Genomic DNA, 22,337 nt, shown 5'->3' with positions numbered 1-22,337 from the left:
ACTACAGGAGCAGGGATTCCGAGTGTTGTGCACTACACTACGTATCTCCTGTTGGGGCGACCTATTTGTCAATGGTCAATTTAAAACGTTGGACCTCTTCTTCCGATCATATGTCTACACCCCACTAGATCTCTTTTACTACGTGCGTCTACGCGCAGGGATGCGGGACATTCTCCCCAAATTTCCTGACGAACCTGAGATACTCCCCCCGCTCCACTTTCTACTGAACTCTCGAGATGGGAAGCACTTGGTATCTGGCCTCTACCGTCAGCTCAGGAACGCAACGTAGACGCTGGACTCCACTGCCCGGGCGCGCTGGGCGACTGAATTGGCTGCAGACATTACTGATGAGCAGTGGCAATACTGCAGCGCGCTCACCTCTCGCCTCTCTGCCAGCAGCAGATTCAAGATTATACATTATAAATACCTACAACGAATATACTACACACCGATGCGCAAATTCAGATTTGGTCTGGCGGATGATGACCGGTGCATGCGATGCCATGCCAGTCATGCAGATATCCTACATTTAGCGTGGGAATGCCCGCAGGTGGCGCAATATTGGCAGCGGGTACCAGACGCCCTTACAGATATGACGGGCGCCACGGTGCCCGTAGACCCCTTGGTGACGATACTTGGATACACGCAACAGATCCCTAGCTCTTACCGGAAGTTTGTCGACATTGCGTTACTGTTGGCTAAACGCCAAGTAGCCTGTCGGTGGGGCCGAGGCAGAGCGCCTAAATTCAAGACCTGGCTGGCAGACCTAACTTATTGTCAAGACCAATACAACACGTTTGCTGAATTATTACCTACATCCTGTAAACCCAGAGACATATGGGGCCCCCTGGTATGTTACATGCTCCAAAGATCGGCTGCGGACGACGCACCTGAGGGGGATACTGCTCCTTCTTGAGGCCACGATGTCCGACTCAGCAATGGCCTTGCACTCTAGCTGCGACACTCACATGTCATAGATGTTAGCACAGAATATGCCTCTTATAATGCGTAGGGACTAGACTAATCACCTTGCATGCCTGTAGACACATCCTACATCTCGACACGCTACATATGACACGGGGATCCGGTCATAGTCTCCGGACTCACTAGGGACCCTACCAAACCAAGGCTCTATTAACACTAGACTGTACACTACATTGGTTACCTACACTACCTCACCGCTTTGCCAGTTATTATATCCTCTTTTACCTTTCAAGGACGATCGAAATGCCTCTTAGGTTCTTCCATGTTGGGGAGTAATTTATACTTTTGTTCTCTCAATACAGGTTGAAATGAAAACTACTGTTCTGCTGCAGCTCATCCTCTAAAAACCCTACAACGCCGAATGGCCTTATTTTTCTTCTATTTGCTTATACATCGCCGTCGGGCCCCAGGGATGCCGACTCCAAGGCTGTGTTTATACTTGTATACTGCGCTGCCGGCCTCCGGGTTGTGGGCACTAACAGCTGTGTACTTTGGTCTATATCATGCAATAAAGCAGTGTTGAACCTCAAAAAAAAAAAAAAAAAAAAAAAAAATGTTCGTAGCACAACAGATTCTTGTGTCAATTATGTTCGTATTATGAAGTGCTCAGACACCCTTTAGGGAAAGTTTATGCTATATGTTACAGAAACATAAATAGCTACATTAAACATAGCGCCATAATAGTTTCGTTCTTTTACACAGGTTGCTTATAAATAACGTGTTTTCCTGCAACATGGCCACATGCCACGTTTAGTTATTTAATGTTTTCGGATACAGTGCAACACTTATAGGAAGCACAATCAACCTCCATGTACCATATGTGAAAATTCAAATTGCCACCAAAACCGATATTTCCACCTATAGACCAAACGTGCAACGTCTAAGAACTTAATTAGTTAACATCAGTTCTATCTAGCATCATAAGCTACATCTGACTCCAAATCAACTACACTAGAAAGTACACATGGCCTACAAAACACCAGCCTTTCCATGTAGCAGTGTTAAGTTACAGAGTCCGTAATTTTTTTTAGTGATGCAGCAGATTCTTGTCGCAGTTCTGTTCGCATTTTGAAGTGTTTCCTGCAACATGGCTGCATGCCATAAACACATACATGAAAAAATAAATACATGAAACTTACCTACATAATACTTTCATTGTTTTATACAGGCTGTCTCAAACATACACATGCGCACACACACACGCAGGCAGGCGCACACACACACACACACACACCAGTGGCGTAACAAAACTTGAGGGGCCCCCCTGCAAAGCACATGGAGGGGGCCCCCCCATCACCCGGCGGCACGGCCCACCATGTACCACTTTGCCCTACCACCCAGAAATCTAGCATATTTTGCTTTGAAACCTCCAACATTTAAATGAAATGCCTCTATATTATCTTTCTGTAAGTTCTAGTCAGAATGTGGGAAACACTCTCAACATACAGGGCAAGGCGCAGGCAGGGCAGGGTAGATGGAAATATGTTAGCAGTGAAACTATATGATTATGATTGCACACACAGGCAGTGAAGTGCACAGTACAATGAAATACAACAATCACAGTGGCACACAGAACAAAGCGTAACATGGTACACTGCACACCAAAGTGTTCTCGTGGGCACAAAACCAAGCAAATGTGAGAGGGAACTTCACCCATGGCATATCAATAGCCTGGTCTATTTTAAAGGAATCTGTTCTTTCTCGTAATGCTTGTATGTAATGTACACTGATTGACAAGCGCTGGTGCACAAAGAGACAACGCATAGGGTACGCGTGTTAGGAGAATGGGACAGAGCCGTTTGAAGGTGAATGCTCAATGCAGAATACGAGTCTATTCAGGTCAGAGAGAGGGCACTGCATAAAGAAACACGTGGCACTGCACTATGCAGCACATTGCATTGTGCATTGCAGTACAGAAGAATGGACTGCACAGAGCGCGGGACCGCAGCACAAAACATTGGACTAGGCAATGTGCAAGGTGTGATGTAGTAGTACGACTTATGGGTCTGGGAGGGCAAAATGTTACACCTGTGAATAATGTAAATTCTATGCACCCTAGAGTGTGTGGCTCGCTAGTCTGAGAGTGAGACTGCACGTAGAAGAATGTGGGACTGGACAGACAAGTACATTGGACTAGTCTGGGCAGTGCAAAATGTGGTCTTTGGCCCCTCGGAAGAAAGAATAAGCTACGTAGGATGTGGCTGTGCATTAAGTGTCTTTCTGTGCATCTCTGCCCATTGGATAACACAGGCGCTGAGTGTGGGACTGGGTAGCACATTGGGCAGGAGAATAGCGAACTATGTATCACAGAAGAGGGACCTAGTTACATAGAATGGTAGAATGGTAGACTGCTTACTGCGAAATGTGGGACTATGCAGCTTGGAATTTGGGACCGGGTTGCTTCGAATGAGTGATTGTGCAAAACAAAACGTGAAACTGGGCAGCACAGGATGTGACCACAGTTTTAACCCATGCAGAATGTAAACCCAGTGCAGAGATCGTGACTTCCTGGTAGTGGATGAAGACTTGCAGAGCAAAGACCTTCGGACTGGGCTGCATAGAATGTGGGGCCCACACTACCACGGTGGAAAGCCTCCTGACCTGTGCAGTGGATTACAGCCGTGTGTGCAGCAACGTATGTGGTCCTAGAAAAGACCGAATAAGTGAAGAGTGTTACTCCGCCGCAGAGCGTACACCCAGTGCCGGATCCATTGATTTTATAGAACTACAGGTTCATTTATCATTTTATGCCGATGGTATAATTGTAACATCTCGGAAATATCAACTTACATCACGGAGCTGTTTTATGTCTGGTGACATTCACACACACACACACAACGATTTAGATATTTTGCTAAGTTATTTGAGGTAGGCAGTGGTAACTCGTCTCTGGGCCAGGGCTTTAAATGGGCTGGGTCTCACTGGTACTGAGCACCGGCAGTTTTTTAAAGGAGGCCTGGAAATGGGTCTCCATGGGGTTCTGTTTTGTGCCCTAGCACAGGCGGTCCATTTTTTTTCAGACTGCAGTGACAGCAGGCACATCATGTGCTCTGCTCACTTCGCATTAGTGGAGAAGTTACGGCATGACATCATGCCAGGTGAGCGTCGTAGGAATCACTCAAAGAGGTTCATTTTCTCTCTGGATTTCCCTTCTCTTTTTGAAACTCAGAAGCAGCAACACTGTGGTGGGTCACCTGGGCTTTAAGTGGAAGCGTTTTCAATATTAAATACAAGCCATAGTTGCTGCTTATTAATCTTATGCAACTAACAACCATTGACAAAGCCAATAGTCCAGACTTGTAGGTATAATGTTACTTATTGTGTCATATCTGGATGCACTGACAGAAACAGCAAAATACAAGTCGGGTGGCACACTGTGCTAAACAAAGATTTTTAGTTTACATGTTTTTAAGCAATGCCCTTAATTAGATTGTCCACGCCCCTTTGAGCGACCCCCCCCCCAGCTTTTTCATCCCGCTTAAAACCCTGCTGTGGGGCCAACATAGCACTGCAGTGAGGTTGGTTTATTAGCTTGGCTTTGCAGGTTATTGTACGTGCATTTCCACTCACACAGCTGACGCCTCCGGTGAGCACCAGGCAGTGATTCTCACCTGTCCTCCACGGAAGCTTGGAGTTGGTCACCGGCTCCGGGTTTCTTTCACGTGCAACTAACAGAATGCCTGGGGGGTGCTCTCCTGCAGCTTATATGATGAGGCCACCAACACACAGACGCAAACAAACACACAACCGTGCACATACACAAAACGCACAGCACGAGTTTCCCATGTGTGGTGTTCCTCGACAAGCAAACATGCTTTCCCAGTTCTTGAACCTCTCTCCATCCCCAGTGCATCCAGTCAGCTGAAGGCAACGAGGGCCTTCAGCACAGCAGTCAAACATTTTTCCACTACATTCCAACCCCCTCAGTGCAGGCAGAGCACGCACTCATGGAGCTTGACTAACAGCAAGCAATGTATGCCCGACAGCCCCGTGGCTTTAAGTAACCTGCAGGATAATTAGCTATATACTTTGTCAGACACACTGGGGCGCAGCGTGATTGGCTGTGAGGCGAAGGCACAGAACCCTCTGTCAGAGAGCGGAGGGCAGTGGTCTTTGAAATGGGTCTGCTTGTTCCTTCCCCCGCCATGCCATGCCAAGCACACTGGTATGAGGAAGCACGCGCCTTCCAGAACTAGCGCCGGGGGTACACATTAAGTGCAACCACTCTCTCCCTCCCTCCCATCAACAGAACCTATTGGTAAACAGAACAAATGATTTTACAAAAAGAGATGTGTCCCTCCGCTCTGCACCTGTCTGACAGGGGCTGTTGTACCACACGTTGCCCGGGTAGATCTCACAGGGCTCGACGGAGAAAGCTTTGATGACGCTGATATGAACCCTCCAGCGCTTCTTTGCCGAACTGACAGGGGGGGCGGGGAGGGCGATCCCTGGCAGAGCTCTCTTTGTTAGAGGTAATACAACTATCCAGGTACAAGTGAGTGCAACCTCAGACCCGCAACTGCAGCAGGACAAATGAATGACTGTATATCACTGCTGCTCTGCCGGGATCATGGCTGCGGCAGGCACACTTACTTTCAAAGTTTTTTAGGGCAAATAGAATGCTGTTCAAACGCACCTGGGCACGGTTCTTAACTTCTAAAAGTGCGCTCAACTGGGCCGGCAGCGGTGACTTCGGTGGGTGATAAATAAAATCTGTGTTACACGCCCGCGCTGCAAAGGCGTGCACGGGACAAAGGATCTAAAAAATGTGGAAGCTTGGAGCAGCCCGCAACGGACCAGACTTGTAACAAGTCAGGCGGCACACTATGCTAACTGCAGCCAGCCTGTTTATCAGTGCCGCGTCGCGATCCGGCTTTGTTTGCCATGCAAAAGCGCACGCGCCCAACGTTATCCTATGGGACAATGCTGCGCGCGGCCAGGTCTTGTATCCACATTCCCACTCGTTGTCGGCTGAGCCGACAGCTATAGTTCTCTCTGCGAGAGCGCGCTTTCGCGAGCTTTTCGCAGCGAGCCCTAAAAATGAGGCTAAATGTGTGTGAATGTTGCCTCAATAAATCTGAAAATGTATATAGACATCATCGAATAAAGGAACATTCTGGAATGCCTGTTGGTTCGATATACTGGACTAGGTAAAGATAATTGCATTTTAATCTGCACTCCGTGGTCCCCTTTAATTTATCAAAGAGGCTCCTTTTACTATTAATTTGATTTCTTATTTGGTTATGGACCCATTGTGAATTTTATATGGTGAATCTTTGAAGTAACTAGACATGAGGCCCCGTTTGAATGGATCACTATTCAACAATATGCATTATTTGTTTAATTAATTATACTGGTAAAAATACTTTTGTGACAATTACTTTCATGCACGTTTATATTTTCTTATTTAGGAATGGTGCTGACAAGCCCTTAACTGAAAGTGTACTGCGACTTTTGCTCTGAAGCACCTCAAAATGCAAAGCCCAAAGAGCACCTTCTCTCCACGCAACAAGGTAAGAGTTTCTCCAGCCTTTTCTGGCGGGATAGTTATTATTTTTCGATCTTCTGTATTTTTTACTGATGACAGGAGGTGGTGCAAGCGGCCATTAGCTGATTTTGTGTGGAGATCTTTATAGTAGCCTTAGAAAATAAGGAAGACATATGCTGGTTAAAATCTTCCTGGTCCAGGACTGCCTCCCAGTTAATGAGTTTTGGGCAACATAACTGCTACATTTCCCTGTGACATTATTGTTTCATCATCCCTGTCCATTCTGTCATCTTCTTATTTATACTATTGTCTGTGCTAGGATTATATGCTTGTGTGCGTTTATGTGTTGTTTTTGTGTGTTTTGTTCATGCACTGTAGTATACGCATTAGTATATTTAAAGGTCCCTCCTTAGAGGCTGAATAGACTGGCTGGTGAAGTGACTTGGTCAACCGTGCGAACCTCATAATCAGGAGGTTGAATACTATTGTGTGTATTCTCGTGTGTCTCGGCTTAGCTGGCAGTGCCAAGTGAAGTGACTTGGTTAACCGTGCGAAACTCATAATAAAGAGGTTGAATACTATTGTGTGTATGCTCCTGTTTGTCGACTTAGCTGGCAGTGCCCATATGTCCTGGAAGGGGTGGGATACCTTTTAGTGTTCCCTAGAAAAAGCAATAGGAGGACAGATTCCTGCAGTGCATTGCTACTATTGTACAGAAAGTAGCAGTGTCATAGATAAAGTGGGTGCAAGGGTTTTCCAGACGTCTTCCTTTACCAGTCTGTTTTGTGATAAGGAGTTAGTTGGAAAGAAGATTACTGTAGTGTGTAGATGCCTCGTAAAGTTTAGGGGACCCCCTCTAAAGCAATCACTTTCAGGTCAGGGAGAAGAGGGGAGAAAAACTGCAAACACAATGAGACAACTCCCTCATGGCCTCCTAATTTTTCCGGGATTCAACCTCTAATTACATGGGCATACCCATACTACAATAACACATTCATTTTACTTTCTCATTTTTTTATTGAAATTATATACTCATTTAACACTCCTTTCAAATAATTATTTTCACCGCAAAATACATTATCATCAAAAAATGATAGTACAATATTAATTATTCACATACTAATACACATACTAGTATCTCCAGGTAGAGAACTAAACCAAACACAATACTCTATCTCACTCATATACAGTCACAACCTCATATATCTTGACAAGTTAACACGTTTTGTTGGTTTTCGGTCTATTGCCCAATATAAAACCACTATAGTTAGTGGGATTTTACAAGGACTTGGTCAACGCGTTTCGGTGGAAGATAACAGCGATAGAAACCACCTTCATCAGGACCCGTCAACATATGTTCTCTATACCCTGGAATTACTCTTAATTAGGTCTTCAATATCACGTTTACAAACCTCCAAAAGTTCTCCGAGATCACTCCAGGTTCTAGTAGTGCAACGACCACGGATTTACTACCTTAAATATCTTGTAAAGGAGGGGAAGAAACTTCAATCCTGTCTTAGTTTAGCCACCAGATTTTTTTTCTCCAAAATGTACACTTAAATGTCTTGTTAGAACGGAAACATCTTCAATCCTGTCTTTATTTAGCCAGTAAAGGTTGCACTCAGAGTCCCTATAATACTATTATAACCATGAACTTTTTTTCTTGTGTATTCCTTTATATATGTTGGCAATACCTCTATGCGAAAGTTGTCCAACTACATCAGTCTTCAGGCCACGTACCATTCATAAGATCACTATTTTATCCTGCGTTCCTCTCCATCAGCGTCATGCACCATTCATCCCGCCTTTACGAGTGTGTAGATGCCTCTGCATGGAAGCTGAGTGACTGGGACAAAGTCCGGGGGCAGCGTAAGAGAACAACTTGTGGCACTATGCCTGTCCTGAGCCTCTGGGTGTTGTTGCCTCGGAACAGGTGGATCCCCTTCCAACCCCTGCCTCCAAAATCTCCGAGTTACACCATGACCCAGAATTGGATGGCAGCACAACATTTTGAAGTCTAGGAAGTAAGTGACAAGTACACAGGCATGCAGGTGCATTGCAGAGGGTGATCAATCTAATGGGTGGTTCTGCATACCTGAAAATCCCATACCTATGTTCTGGCTTAACTCTAGCCCCTGCCTTGATGGTCTGAAAAATGAATTTGTGGGAAAAATATACTGGTTTAGTAATCCTTAAAACACTTTCCTTTTCCCTGAAGTAGGGAATTGAATGGTGGACCTTCCGTTCAAACTTAAAGGCCTAGCAATGTCCCTCCTGAATAGTACTCCTCACTACCTACAACTAGTGGAGAGCCTTCTAGCGCAGGGATGCTGCTGGTATCAGGTTTGGGGAGCCTGGCATTAGTAAATTCCTAGTGAATCAGGTTTCGTCCTGATTCCACTACTCTATCTCCTTAGTAAATGAGTAGGTGCAAATAGGGGGCAATATGGTTAAGACCACATATGAGAGTGTATATAGTATCACTTAAACTAGGTTTGGAAGGACTGGGAGTACCTCACCTCGACAATTAAATGAATCCCTAAATATTCTGTGCACCATGTGAGAGCTGTCCTTGAGTTTGTAACTCCCACATAAATGTACATGATACGTTACTTTTTGTGTCTTCTTCATTACGTGGGCTATGATTTTATATGCAGTTTCGGAAATGTCTAATTTGATGTGAAAGTCCTGTGTGAATGGGGTTATTGGGAAACATGGCACATGGTGTACTCAGAACAGCACCCCATCCCTACTCTTTGGCCTGATCAGTCAATTTACATTCACCAGTGGAGACTCAGTCTAAGACAGTGGATTTTACCTGTGGTCCTGGGGCCACTGGGGTCAGCAAAGCCTACTCTGGGGTTCTGGGGATCTGTGAAGCCTACTCGGGGGTTCCTCAACTGCTTAGAAAATTAAATAAGATTAGCAGATTAATAAAGTGTGTTTAAATGAAAAAGCAATACGTAAAATCCCAAATTTTAAAATGCTCAGTAAACATGAAAAAATTTGAGGCTAGAAAAGTAAGTTAGTATCCTCGCTTTGATTTGTGGTGCAAGTGCATCAAACAAAATGTAGTATGGACGATGAGGCAAGCAGTTTTGCTGGACCGTATCAGCAACTCTTTGTGGGGGGAGATATAGTAAAGAAACATTGATTGTCTCATAGCGGAGATGTTTATGCATGCACAACTCTAACACTCATTGGAGGTGTGACTGCATGGCTGTGCAATAGCAACTTGATTCTTTCTCCTTTCACCATGAATCCCATGTATAACTCAGTGTCATACAGTCTTCAATGTCCAAAGCCCTTGCAGAAATTGGTGCGAGAACAGTTCTTCCTTAAGCTTGGGAAAGCACAGTCTGATGTCCATAGACAGCCATAGAGACCTCCAGTGTCTTGTTTGGAATGTAAATACTTCAACTGCAAATTGAGAGGCGATGTTGCATCATACCTTCAGGTTGATATCAACAGCGGCAAATTCTCACTGATCTGCTGTGAGATCTATTGGTTAGCATTGGAATAATTCAGTACATGGTAGATCCCTCGTTCCTGTAGTAGTGAAAAGTACATTTTATGGGCCACAATACTTCCGGTCAGATGTACGACCAGTGTAAATTGCGACTCGCAATTTGCACTCGATTGTGAGTTGCAATTTACAATGTACAACAGTGTCAGAAACACTGATTGCGATTCCCAATGGGGTCACAAAATGCGAGCCTCATGAATATTAATGAGGCACTCTCAATTTGCAAACCCATTGGGAATGGCTGTCCCTCCTAGGGATGGTGGCCAGGTGGGCTCAGCAGACCTCCATGTCTGGGACTGCTTTTCAGAAAAGCAGTTTAAAAAAAAAATGCAGCCCGTTTTCCTTAAAGGAAAACGGATGCATTTTTAAAAAAGTGCTACCTTCAGGCTTTTGGCGGCCACCAGCTTGCCGTTACGCGCACAAGCGCGCGACGTGCACAGCTGCCATTTGCCACTCGCCAGCCTGGTTTCACTTTTGCTATTGTGTACTCGCGCGCCGTCACTTTCAGGGCTGCGCCAACAGTTGTTTACAGAGACCCCTCGCAATCCACCTCCCCGGCTTTCTCTTCCTTCTCCGCCCCCACTCTCTTCCGACTCGATACACAGCAGCCCCAACTTTGTTTCTCCCGTTCAGCGCCGCTTTCTTCTTAAACTGTTGTTTTGTCGCTATCCGCGCAGTTGTTTCAGCTGCCACCCGTTTTTTATATACATTTCCACAGCCTTGTTTCAGCACTCATCCTGTTTTGCACCCCTGTTCTGGCACCTAACCACTCCCTTGGCTGCCTTCAGCGTCCACCTCAAGCCAGAACCCCTCCTCCCCAACAAACTGTGTCCACAGGTATAGATTATATTTTTAAATTCAACTCCCCGCTTTTGTTTATTTAATTTATTGGCATAGCAATGCGTATCCAACTTTGTTAAGTGTTTTACTTGTAATAATATTTCAGTGTGCCCTCAAGTTCTTAAACAGCTCCAGTAATTACTATTGTTGTTGGTGAGTGAAACTGACGTGTTCATTTATGCAAGCTCTGAAAACATTTATTAAATCGTGTGTAATATGCCCGGCTTGTATCCTGTTGTGCGAAATGGTGTTATTGCACTCCAAAACAATAAAAAAGTACACTTTCATGTATTTGAAAGATCCCAAAAGCGAGACCTATTGGCTATGCCAATGCTTGTTTAAGGGCAGGTAGTGGTACCTGGGACCACTGCTTGCCCCAAAAAACTATTTTCCCCTGCTTTTGCCAAGGGGGAGGGGTCGACTGGGGACCCCTTCCCATTTGCGACTTCATTACCACACTCTTGAAGAGGGCAGTAAATTGCGAGTGTTTTGCGACTGCAATTGCGATTGCCAAACTGTCTTACATGGCTTGTGAGTCGCTATTAGGAAGATAGCAAGTCGCAAAACACTATTTTGCGAATCGCAAAATAGTGTTAGTACACGGCCCAGAGGAAAATTGCATGCGCAAACGGGTCGCAAACCCGTTTGTGCATTCAATTTTCCATCGTACATCTGGCCCTTCATGTCCTTGGCAATTTCTAAATACAACACGACTAGAACAAGAAGTTAGTCCTTCTCCTATATGACCCCTGTAGATTGGAATAACGTCTTGCATACCTTGAAAACTACCCGATCTTTACTGAACTTCAAGTAATTATTTAAAAAAACTTGACGGTTTGGATCTTGTATCTACTTGGTGAAGTCTAGCTGTTATACTTGGTTCTGTATTTATATTTCATAATTGTTGCTGCTCTGATATATTATTTTTTTAAAAATTGTCAGTTGCTCTCTTGCCTTCAGAGTGTTTCCATAGCACACTATGCATAGCGCAGTGATTTGGATTTGCTTTCAAGTCGGCTGAGGAGTTGGCATTCTGTCAGCATGAAGGTGGTTTTGTGGCTCAGGATATGGGTGTACCTGTATTCAAAGATTTTTAAAGTTGTACATCTTTCAGAGACAACTGTTATGGTAATACCAAAATGTTGATATCTGTGGATCTCTAATAATTAGTATTGGATTTGAACCATGCTAGATATAAACTTTTGATGTAGACATAGACTTCTGGTACAATTAATCAAACTAGCACTACTTACAGGAGTATTCTTTGAGGTTTTTAATTGCCTTCTTGCTTTCTGGCCTCCCACTGCATTATAGACATTGTAGTTATATTATTTTCTTTTTTATCTTTAACAGCACATTTCCATCGAGTAATTATTTTTAAAGAACCCATATACATCACCCATATTGCATTTTGGTCACTGTAGTAATCAATGCAGTAATAAGTTTCCTCATGAAGTATTTAGTGCAACACGGATATCAGATTTACTCGTCTTGGAACTTTTTAGAGTAGTGTAACAGTACCAGTTTGAAATCATTTAAATGTTCATACCCTAATGCCACTAGTCCCTATAAAGCACCATTAGATATCCAAACTCCATCAAACCAACCCTAATACATTTTAGGCGTGGTTCTTGGCTTTGGTAGACTTTTTTTTTCTTTGCTGGTCACCTATTGCCTTGTGGTCTATGTAGTTCTCCCTTTTACAGTTAATTTGCCACATCACTTTTGTATGAAAAAGTGTTAAAAAACTGACTATATGTTCATATCCACCCAAAAGTGAGGGTGTTTGGTTTTACCCAGGATAGAGAAAATAAAGATGGAAGGTGAATAGTCAAGGTTCTAACGGCCAGATTCATGAAACGAAAATCGGCTCGCAAAGGGCCAGATTCTGAGAATCTGGCCCTTTGCGAGCGCAATTATTGCATTTGGGATTCATCATCCCAAATGCAATAATCGCTATTATAGAATTCGCAATTGTGCGAGGAATTGCATTTAAGGAATCTCTATTTGAGATTCCTTAAATGCAATTCATTAACCAATTTTGAATTGCGAATTCGCAATATTTGGCCGCTATTTACCACGAAGTCTGACTTCGTGGTAAATAGCGAAAAAATAGAAAAAAGCACTTTAGTGCATTTTTCTCAGTTGCATGTTACACACACACATGTCCTTTGGACATGTGTGTGCGCAACACCTGTGTAAATTTTCATTTCAGGGGTGCTACAGGGTGTCCTTTGGACAACCCTGGCACCCTTGAAGTCGCATCCTTATTTGCGATTAGCAAATTGCTAATCGCAAATAAGGAATAACTCCCCATTCATTCCTATGGGCCTGTAGGCCCATAGGAATGAATGGGAAGTTTTTCCTTATTTGCGATTAGCAATTTGCTAATCGCAAATAAGGAAGATGTAGGAATCGCAATATTTTTTGCAATTCCTACATGAATCCCGTTTTGCAAGTCCTTAATAGCGATTCCTTATGAATCGCTATTACAGACTCGCAAAACGGGACTTTGATGAATCTAGCTGTAAGTTACAAAGAGGCAGCACACCAAACCCTTCAAAGAAAGGCATAAAAGGGAATGAGTAAACTGTGCTAGTATGACAATAAAAAGCAGCAGAGGTAACTTCAAAAAGCTGAATTACGGAAACAATATTGTTGTTGAATCAGAAGGAAACTAGCACAGAAGTCCTGCTCGTGAATGAAAGGTTCTTTTTGAGACGTGCCTCTAACCTCTCAAAGTTTAATCTTCCTTCTGCTGATGTAAGAAAACTATGAGATAGTCAAGTGAACTTCTTCGCAATTCCGCAGAGGAAGCAGGGATGTACTGTGCATGGAGCGAGTAGGTGCTGTAGAAAGAGCAGTAGAAATTTGCAGCACAATCTTATACAGGAAACCAGAAAAGTGAACCAAAGAAATATTATGATCTCATGCTTTCTTTTTTTTTCTTTTAGGCTTCCTGAGGAGCAATGGCCATAGCACCACCTGAATTTTTCAATAGTTCAGGAAGAACTGAAGTTTTCACGTGGCAGCCAAGCATAGTCACCATGCACGTGACACGGCCCAAGTCTGCGAAAGGACGCACCAGAGCCAGTGTGAGAGTCTCACATAATGCGGAGCCCTTGTCTTTGCCAGTGCCAACTCCATCTCCGGCTTGTGTTTCTAGTGAAGTGCCACACAGCCAGCGTAACTCTGCTTCTGCCACCAGCAAGAAACTGTCTAATGTGCGGATGAGTCAGGAAGAGCTCCCTGAGCTCCTGCAGCAGATGCCATCTAGACCTTCTTCTTCCTTGAACAAGTACACAGTTTTGCCTTGCATCAGAAGAAAGGGGACAGGAGACAGTGCTGAGAGCAATGTGTCTGAGCAAACAAGCAAGCTACATTTGAAAGAGAGACTGCAGGAAATACCGGTAAAGCCGTTCTTTAGAGGAGACAGACCAGCTAAAAGTAAGGCTAGGGCACAAAGCTCTAAAGAACCTGTGGCAACACCATCCACTAGTTCAGAGAAGCTGCAAGATACTGCAAACGAGAAAAGTTCTTCCTCATATCTGGACCTAGAGGAACCACTGGAGGAGCCAAGATTACTTCTCGCTGTGAGATCTCCATCAGGCCGTAGATATGAGCGCTATTTTCGGCCCACTGATACTCTTCAAACCATAATAGCTGTGACAGAAAAGAGGGCAACTGTTCGTTATAAGAAATGTAGCATTGAAACTATGGAAGTACCACGCAGGAGCTTCTCTGACCTGAACAAGTCACTGGAAGATTGTGGGATTCCCAACAAGTCTGTACTCTGCATCTTACAAAAAGAGCAAGACTGATCGGGTGTGGTACTTTAAACACTTTTGGTCCTGAAAAATGAGTAACATGGCACAGATTCCTGGCTTTGCCCTAGAGAAGCCAACTAACTCCTCACCCTTTTGCCCTCAATACCACAGATTATGGAAGAGCCTGATTTTGGGGCTTGGCGATCTTCCAGCGGGACAGTCCTACAGGAAAAATATTGTTTAAAAAGTGTGTTTTAATGATTAAAAATCAACGAGTGAATATGTATGCCCCCGCACACTAAGTGACCACTAATCCAAACACTGAGTTCCCCTCCTGAAACAATGACCTCTTTTGCATGCACCCTTCATAATCAGAAGTCACCTCTTGGGTGACTAGCCCAAGTTATGCAAGACCAGCTCCTTTGTCTCTATTTTCTTGACTTGCAATAGGGGAAGCTGTAAATGCTTGCACCATGCGATGCCAAGAGAACGCAGATTTCATTGATAGAAAAGAGGACTGATGCATGATGAGTGAGCAGAACCTAATATTCAGCTGTGGTTTTGAAAGCTACTCCTTGGTAATGAAACTTGCTTTTGTCATTACAACCATATAACTTCTTTACACTGGTCTATTTTAAAGATTGATGTACACCTCGAGGGTTCTGAAAGGCACCTGAAAATGCCCACGCCCCAGAGTGTACTCTTATATTAGCCCATTATGAACTTTTACTTTCATCCCAGATATCACAAAATAATCTTTGTGAGTCGCCCTTTAGCACCCCTGCATTCATCTCTAAAGTTTCAATACTTGTCACGTACAATGTATTTAGGTGCAAAGACTTAGTGTTGCTAGGTATGTCTTGACTACAATGTTATGAATGCCAAACCACATTTTGCTGGAGGTTGTACATTTTTAAGGCATGGGGGTTGGTCTAGATTGTAAGATGGGCAGTTGTATGTATGAACATCTCGAAGTAACACTTCTTCGAGGGTAGTTTGGTAAGAATCTGTGAACTTTGGAAGGTGACATCAGATGGCTAGTTCAGTGTGAAAAAGCCTTATCGTTTTCATTCTATTATGACACTGAACAGTCCACTACATGGAAATGTAGCATACCCCAGGACAGAAAAGACTAAACAAGCTTTGTTAAAGGACCCATTACAGCTGAAACCAATGCCTCGCCCATTCTCCATGTTTTTCAGGAAGTTACCCTAAAACATCATCATGTCTGTCTTGGAGGGGGGATGTTGAGAGTGGACTGAATAGTACTGGCGAGATGGAAATAAGGTCTGGCCAGATCTGTATGTGAAGTGGGTGGGCAACTAAGGCCAGACTAGGTCTGCAGGTAATGTGGAGCTTGAACATACCTACATGCAGAGGGGAAAGGAGAGCATGTGGTTGCATACATTCAAAGAATGTATGCAATATGGAATATAGAGTCGGCAATTGTCATGGTCCATATGTTAGAAGGAAAATGTGGTCAGAGCCTTACTAGGTTTGCATGGAAGAGGCGATGAAGGTGATTGTTCCAGGCAGTTCTTTAGGAGAGGACTTCAGAGGTAATGACCAGTGATTATGGAGCCTGTCTTGTTTTGTGGGAGATGGAGTCAAAACCTGATGAAATCTAGGTGCGATTTGGAAGATGGTTCTAAGTACTGACTAGGTTTGCAATTTGAAGAAGGAAAGGGACAGATCAGTTCTGCATGCAATCATGAATTAGAGCCAAGCCTGCGTAATATAAGCATGAAGCTAACCCTGGACATGTTTGGCCTGTGATTTGCTAGATGGATCTACAGCCTTCCAAGCCATGGATAGGGTGTGGGGTAGGTGGAGACTGGGGAAGTATGCATGTGATGTTGGAGATTGAGCTTGTCACTGGTCACCTTTGCAGGTGCATTGCTTATAATGTCCAGCTCAACTGTTAATATCCTTCCCATTTCACTTTATTTCTGACATATACTGAATCACAAGAGAAACTGCACTTGATGTTGAGGTTGAATTTATAAACTTCAAAATAAAAACTCGAATATTGACTCTGTTTTTTCTCAAAGACTTTACATAGTGAACTCTTTAAAAATGTGACCCTTACTTGGAGAATTGACAAGCTAGGCACTGATTCAAGAACAGTGCCACCCGAAGCCCAGGTGGTCAGCTGATTTAAATAAAAAAATACAATCCAAGTGAAAAACCTACCCAATCCAGCATTAAGCCAGATACTGATCTATGTCTAGCAATGCCCAAAGCTAGCTAGTGTTGTAACCCTTTTTTTAAAATCCCATTTGCATACTGAACAAAATCAGTCATTGGCCTGAGCCACATACTGGGCCAGAAGCAGCATTGAGCAGATCCAAATGCTGCTACAAGCCCAAACTGATCAAGCTGAAAATTGTCCTGAAAACTTTAACAGGCTCAGCAAAAGTCCATACATAGCACCATCCAAGACAGATAATAAGAGAAATCTGCTATTTGCTGACTCATATTATCCTCTGACCTGAGCACATATAACACTCACCACAGCCAAGTGCTGATCCAAACATGCCATTGCCCTCATTCACTAGCAATCCTGTACTTATTTGCTGATTCAGCCCTGAGAGTTGAGAAGTGTCTGGTTCATACATGTGTCTAGGATACACATGCTTTGAAAACTCCTGCCATCTAGTGTTGGAAGTGAACATTTGCAAGTTGGTTTTGTTTGAAGCAGCTTCTGTCACCAGATTCTCTTGTGATGTTCTCCCTTAGCCCATAATTGTAATAAAGTGGATTATTATTTGGGTGAGTGACTATCCACCTCATGGAACAATTCAAATCCTTCTGAAGTAGAAGTAGCGCCAAATATCCCAAAGCTCCAATGGTAGACCAGGACTAGGTGCAATTTGAGGCTGACTATAATGTAGCATAGGTCAAATACACCAACCAGGTTTATCCTGGTGAAACATTGTGCCTTCTTACATAGTCCTGTAAGACAATCCACTGCATGAGTACACTTCTACTGCATCCATGACCGCAGGGAAGGCCCCCAGTCCCAACCCTGCATATTATGTGGCGTTCAGAGGAGTCATCTCTGCCCAGTCAGGTCAGCCTAATTTGCGCCTTTGAAGAATTTCACACCTATTGAAGGCTAGTTACTGGCTTGGGAAAGCCAGCAAGCCAAATGGAGATTAGGATCCCGAAACTTCAGGCAGGGAAAAGGTAACTTTTAGAAAGTTACTTTTCCTTAATATTTATAAAAAATCTCATTATCATTCAATTGGATTTTTATTAACTAATAACAACAGTTAAATTATTTTTTTAGGTGGTCCATTTCCAGAGATACAATATTAGTATTTAATGTTGCTCCCTAGTGTTTCACTATGAGCCAGCCTGCCTTCCGACAATGAAAATAACATACGGGTGCTAGTCTCTCTAAGGATTAGTTTACATTACATTTTTGCATGTTCCAGTTTTAAATACCATGCACCCTGCCCTTTTGGCTACAGGACTTACTTGAGGTGACTTATTATTTAAAAGGGAGGTTTTTACCTGTCACAGGAGATTATTTTGACAGGTCAAATTCCATTATTTACACTGTTGCAGTCAGGCTATTGGCCGTGTTTACACTGCCACTGCAGTGGAAGGTACAACAGGTGCTGTAATCCACTAGTAGTATTTACCTTCTAGCCCCTGGGTGCATTAGCATCATATACTAGGAAACTTGTAACCAATTAAATATACCAGTTAGAAGTTAGCAGGGGTAAAGTGCACAGAGTTCTAAAGCTAGCAAAATGTAAACAATCTGGGATGACCACGCAGAAAAGGCAGATTTCGTACAACAATGCACCATTACAAAGACTCAGAATGTTTTTTTTATGTCTTTTGGTTCGGGTGTTCCAGTTCCAGGTATGGGAACATCAACTGTTTCTCTGGGACCTTTGGTGCCAGTCGCCAAGGACTCGGCTTACTGATGGAAGACTGTAGTAAGGCATTGGTGACTGTTTTGGATTCAGTTCCTCGCCGCGGCTTCTTCAGCAGAAATCAGGTTGTATCTAGAATAACTGTGGAGGAGAATTTGATGGAAAAAATTCCCTTCCAATTTAGCCTTTTAAAAAAAATATATATATTTATTGGCTTTAAGTCAAAGTTGAACTGTTATACAACTTCAAACAGAATAAGAAAACAGGAAAGAGAAGGAGGGGCGAGAGAGTTGAGAAAAGGGAGGGAGGATGAAGAAAGAAGGGAAGGAGGGCAGAACAATATAGCTTAGCACAGTAAATTAAGTCAGGTTCTGCATAATGTCCCCAGTTACAACACCCCAGAAGGGGCAAGTATCAGGTTGACAGTCGATACATGTAAATACAGCAACATAAACCGCAAGATGGAGGCGACCAGGTTGCTAGTTAGATAAATGTGAAGGGTTAGGAGTCACCAGTGGAGATATTGTTCTGAAAGTGGGTGGGGGACTATGTGGGGCTCATCTGTGGGTGTGCTGCAATAGTTGAGGATAGGATAGCGGTTTGCTAGCGCATGTAAGCCATGAAGGGTTCCTAGATGTCTTTCGGACAAGAATTTAGGGGCATCAATTCCCTGAAGTGTGAAAGCTGTTCTTTGCAGTATGTGACATCCTGTAACCAGGCTTTGATCGTGGGAACAGGTCTCCCGCCCTAGTGAATCACCACTCGCTCTTTTGTCATAAGAAGGAGCATGGCGGAGAGCCGGTGTGCACTTGTTGGGTAATCCTGGATGTATCCCAGTAGGCCCACCACTGAACAACAGATGGGAGAGTGACCTGTGATGGTAAGAATGATGGAGAAGACTTTCTTCCAGAGGTCCGCAACCTTAGGGCAATGCTATGCTAGGTGTATTAAGGAGGCCTGTGATGAATAGCACCTAAGGCAATGCAGATCTGCAACTAATCCCATTCGTGAGAATTGCAGTGAAAATGTATCAATATATAGTCTTAAATGGATCTGCAAATTTCCATGGATCTGTCAGCATTGGGTCTCTAGCCTGCCTGTCTTCAGAGCGCTAGGAGTCGGCCTGCTCATTGTGTAAGGCATTAAAGTGAGAAAAAAAGAATCTGATATTGCAGTGAATTCCACAGACCCCCCCCCCCCCCCCAAACAAAATACACAGTCACGACCCATCTGCTGCCCCAGACCTAGGGCCGTAAAGGTGCCAAGCACGAAGAGGGAAGTCCTCTAGCTATTCAGCCGGCTCAGAGAGACCGAAATGTCAAAGTCTTTTCCTCACATGTCGGTGGTGGTACACACATAGTTCCAGTGCACAGGGCCCTGGACGGAAACAACTGCAAGAGCCTCCATTCCGCCACAATCACTCGAGCATCTTCCTCGAAAGTGTTCTCATACTGAGGCCAAGCTGAGTGCTGTGAGCCCTGAGATGAGCCAAAAGACACAACCCCTTCAGGCTGGCTTTTGGCAGCAAGAAACTCTCTCTGGTCTAGGAAAGCCTCTGCTGTAGGGCCGCAAACCTCCGAACTCATCTGCTCTGGCTTGACCTGGAGTCTCTGAGAAACAGCCTTGGAAGCCGACTCTGACCCAACCCCAAAGGCTGTTCTGAGCAAGGCCTCTACACAGAGATCATACTTGAGCCCCTTCTCATCCTCAAGCTCCTAGACGAGCCACAATTGTTAAGCAGCAAAAGCTGTTTATGCCCTTCTCCACCGAAAGCTACTAGCTCGTCCAATCCCGCAGGAAGAGACCCATGCCTCACAGTCAGATAAAAAGAAGAGGAACTCACTTTTAAAGAGTAAATATCGGAGGAACTGCAGCTCTTTCCAATCCCGAAAAATTATAGGGACAAGGTCACTAGTCCCGTACCACAGCTCCCTCTCACTAGCCCTCAATCTCATCCATGAATTCTTATCACCCCCCGCCCCCCCGCCCCCCTCAGTAACTACACCTGCCTGTTCCCTTGGCCACACTCATATGGTTCACGGCAGCCACAAAGATATTCATGACACACAGCAAGACCCTATGCGACCCGGGGATGGGTTTGATCCTTGGGAAGATAATCATATGGAATTTCAGAAGGATGCCTTTCTAGAGCTCCTTCCTATTAAGGCTCTCCCCAGACAATACCACTGGGAATCGCCCAGCTATCCAGAGGGTGTCACAACACCATAAACATAAGCTCAGGGCTGGTGGTGGAATGGCGACTTCTTATTCAAAACCCTTTCTGAGCTGAGAGGTCTGTCCAGTAATAACCCATGCTAGAGGTTGAGAAAAAATACAGGCAGCGCTAGATGCCCTGGTCTACATCAGGGCTATACCCTACAGTACTCTTTGGTGGTACAGACTGGCAGAAAGAGAGTTTTTGCTCAGGCAACTGGTGTTTCTCCAGACAACGAGAGCAAGAAGATTGATGTGTCTAGGAAAAAAGTGCCACTCAGTGAAGAATCACCAGTTCAGTTGGACAGCTCTGTAGATATGATCACTATAACTGGGAAGAAATGGAGGAGTTGGTCAAGCACCTCCCTGAGACGTATACCAAGAGGGATAAGAACATGTCATGGAGGGGAACCCCTTCTTCATCACCATTACTTGATGTACCCTGCACTCTGCTGATACTGCTTCTAAAGAAATAAACACCAGCATCCTGTTCCAGCGCCACACGTTGGTTAAAAGTGTCTGGCTTTGCAAAACAGGTTGAACAGCACCTCATTAGCATCCCATTCAATCGCCAACATTTGTTTGGTAATCAAGTTGACTGTATGCTTCAAACAAACTAAAATGATACAGAGACTACGAACGGCTTGAGTCCTGTGTAGACCCAAACACCCAGGTCTGCCTTTTGCAAGCAGTAGGCAAGAGAAAGTGGCAAGCCTTCTACTTCTATCCACGGTAGGGATTTCAACTACATATTACCAGTGACACAAGTCTTTCTGCAAAGGTGGATGCTGTGGAAATGGCAGAGGCAAGGGTAGTGGTGGCTCCAGCAAAACTGCGCGTCTACCTACACATATTGACTCACCCACCATCCCCACTGATCGCACAATACCTGTTAAGATTTACGTTCTTCCTTCAACAATGGGAGGAAGTACCCTCAGACAAATTGATTCTCTTGGTGGGACAGCAGGGGTACTGCCCTTAATCCCACATCATAGCACCAAATATACCATGTTTTTGCTAAGTAATGAGCCAAGATCATCTACGATTATGGCAGCAGGGTGTACAAGCACTCCTTGCTAAAGATGCAATTTAGCTGATGCCCCCCACACCAGTGAAGCCAAGGATTCTACTCCCTGTACTTCCTTATCCCAAAAAGAATAGAATTCTGTGGTCTATGCCACACCACAGGCCATTGAACCGGTACATCCTGTCGGAGCACTTCAGAATTACTACCCTGGAGGACGTCATTCGAGTGCTCTGCACATGGTGAGCGTCTCTCTAAAGGATACATATTTCACATGCCCATACATACAGTGTATCATCGCTACCTGTGGTTTGTGGTAACTGGGCAATGCACCAATTCAAAGTCCTAACCTTTGGGGTCACAAGAGTCCCAAGGGTATTTTCCAAATTTCTAGTGGTGGTATCTGCACATAGGTGCAGAAACATCATTCATGTCTTCCCTTACCTGGTGGCTGGCTGATAGAGTGGAAGCTGTGAATAATACCTAGCACGCACACACACACACACACACACATACAATAGTATCCCTGTTACACAGGTTAGAATTCACAGTACATGCCAAAAAGTCGCATTTGTGCCACAGAAGATGTGGAAAATGACTAAAA

At 44.2% G+C, this 22,337-nt stretch overlaps 1 protein-coding gene across 1 annotated transcript in view; it reads left to right on the top strand.

Moving 5' to 3' along the window:
- The window catches only part of UBXN10 (UBX domain protein 10), a 71,858-nt gene extending 57,072 nt beyond the window's left edge, over positions 1–14,786 (top strand). The window contains exons 2-3 of the mRNA XM_078643009.1: positions 6,396–6,497; positions 13,793–14,786. Coding sequence (XP_078499135.1) covers positions 13,808–14,659 — 852 coding nt within the window. The 5' untranslated portion in view covers positions 6,396–6,497; positions 13,793–13,807 and the 3' untranslated portion in view covers positions 14,660–14,786. The remainder of the gene's footprint in view (positions 1–6,395; positions 6,498–13,792) is intronic.
- Positions 14,787–22,337: the final 7,551 nt, after the last annotated feature.

This window comes from Lissotriton helveticus, chromosome 5_1 (assembly GCF_964261635.1).
Source record: "Lissotriton helveticus chromosome 5_1, aLisHel1.1, whole genome shotgun sequence".
Lineage (NCBI taxonomy): Eukaryota > Metazoa > Chordata > Amphibia > Caudata > Salamandridae > Lissotriton > Lissotriton helveticus.
Note: the sequence above shows the minus strand (reverse complement) of the source record. Positions and strands in the feature narration are given on the sequence as shown.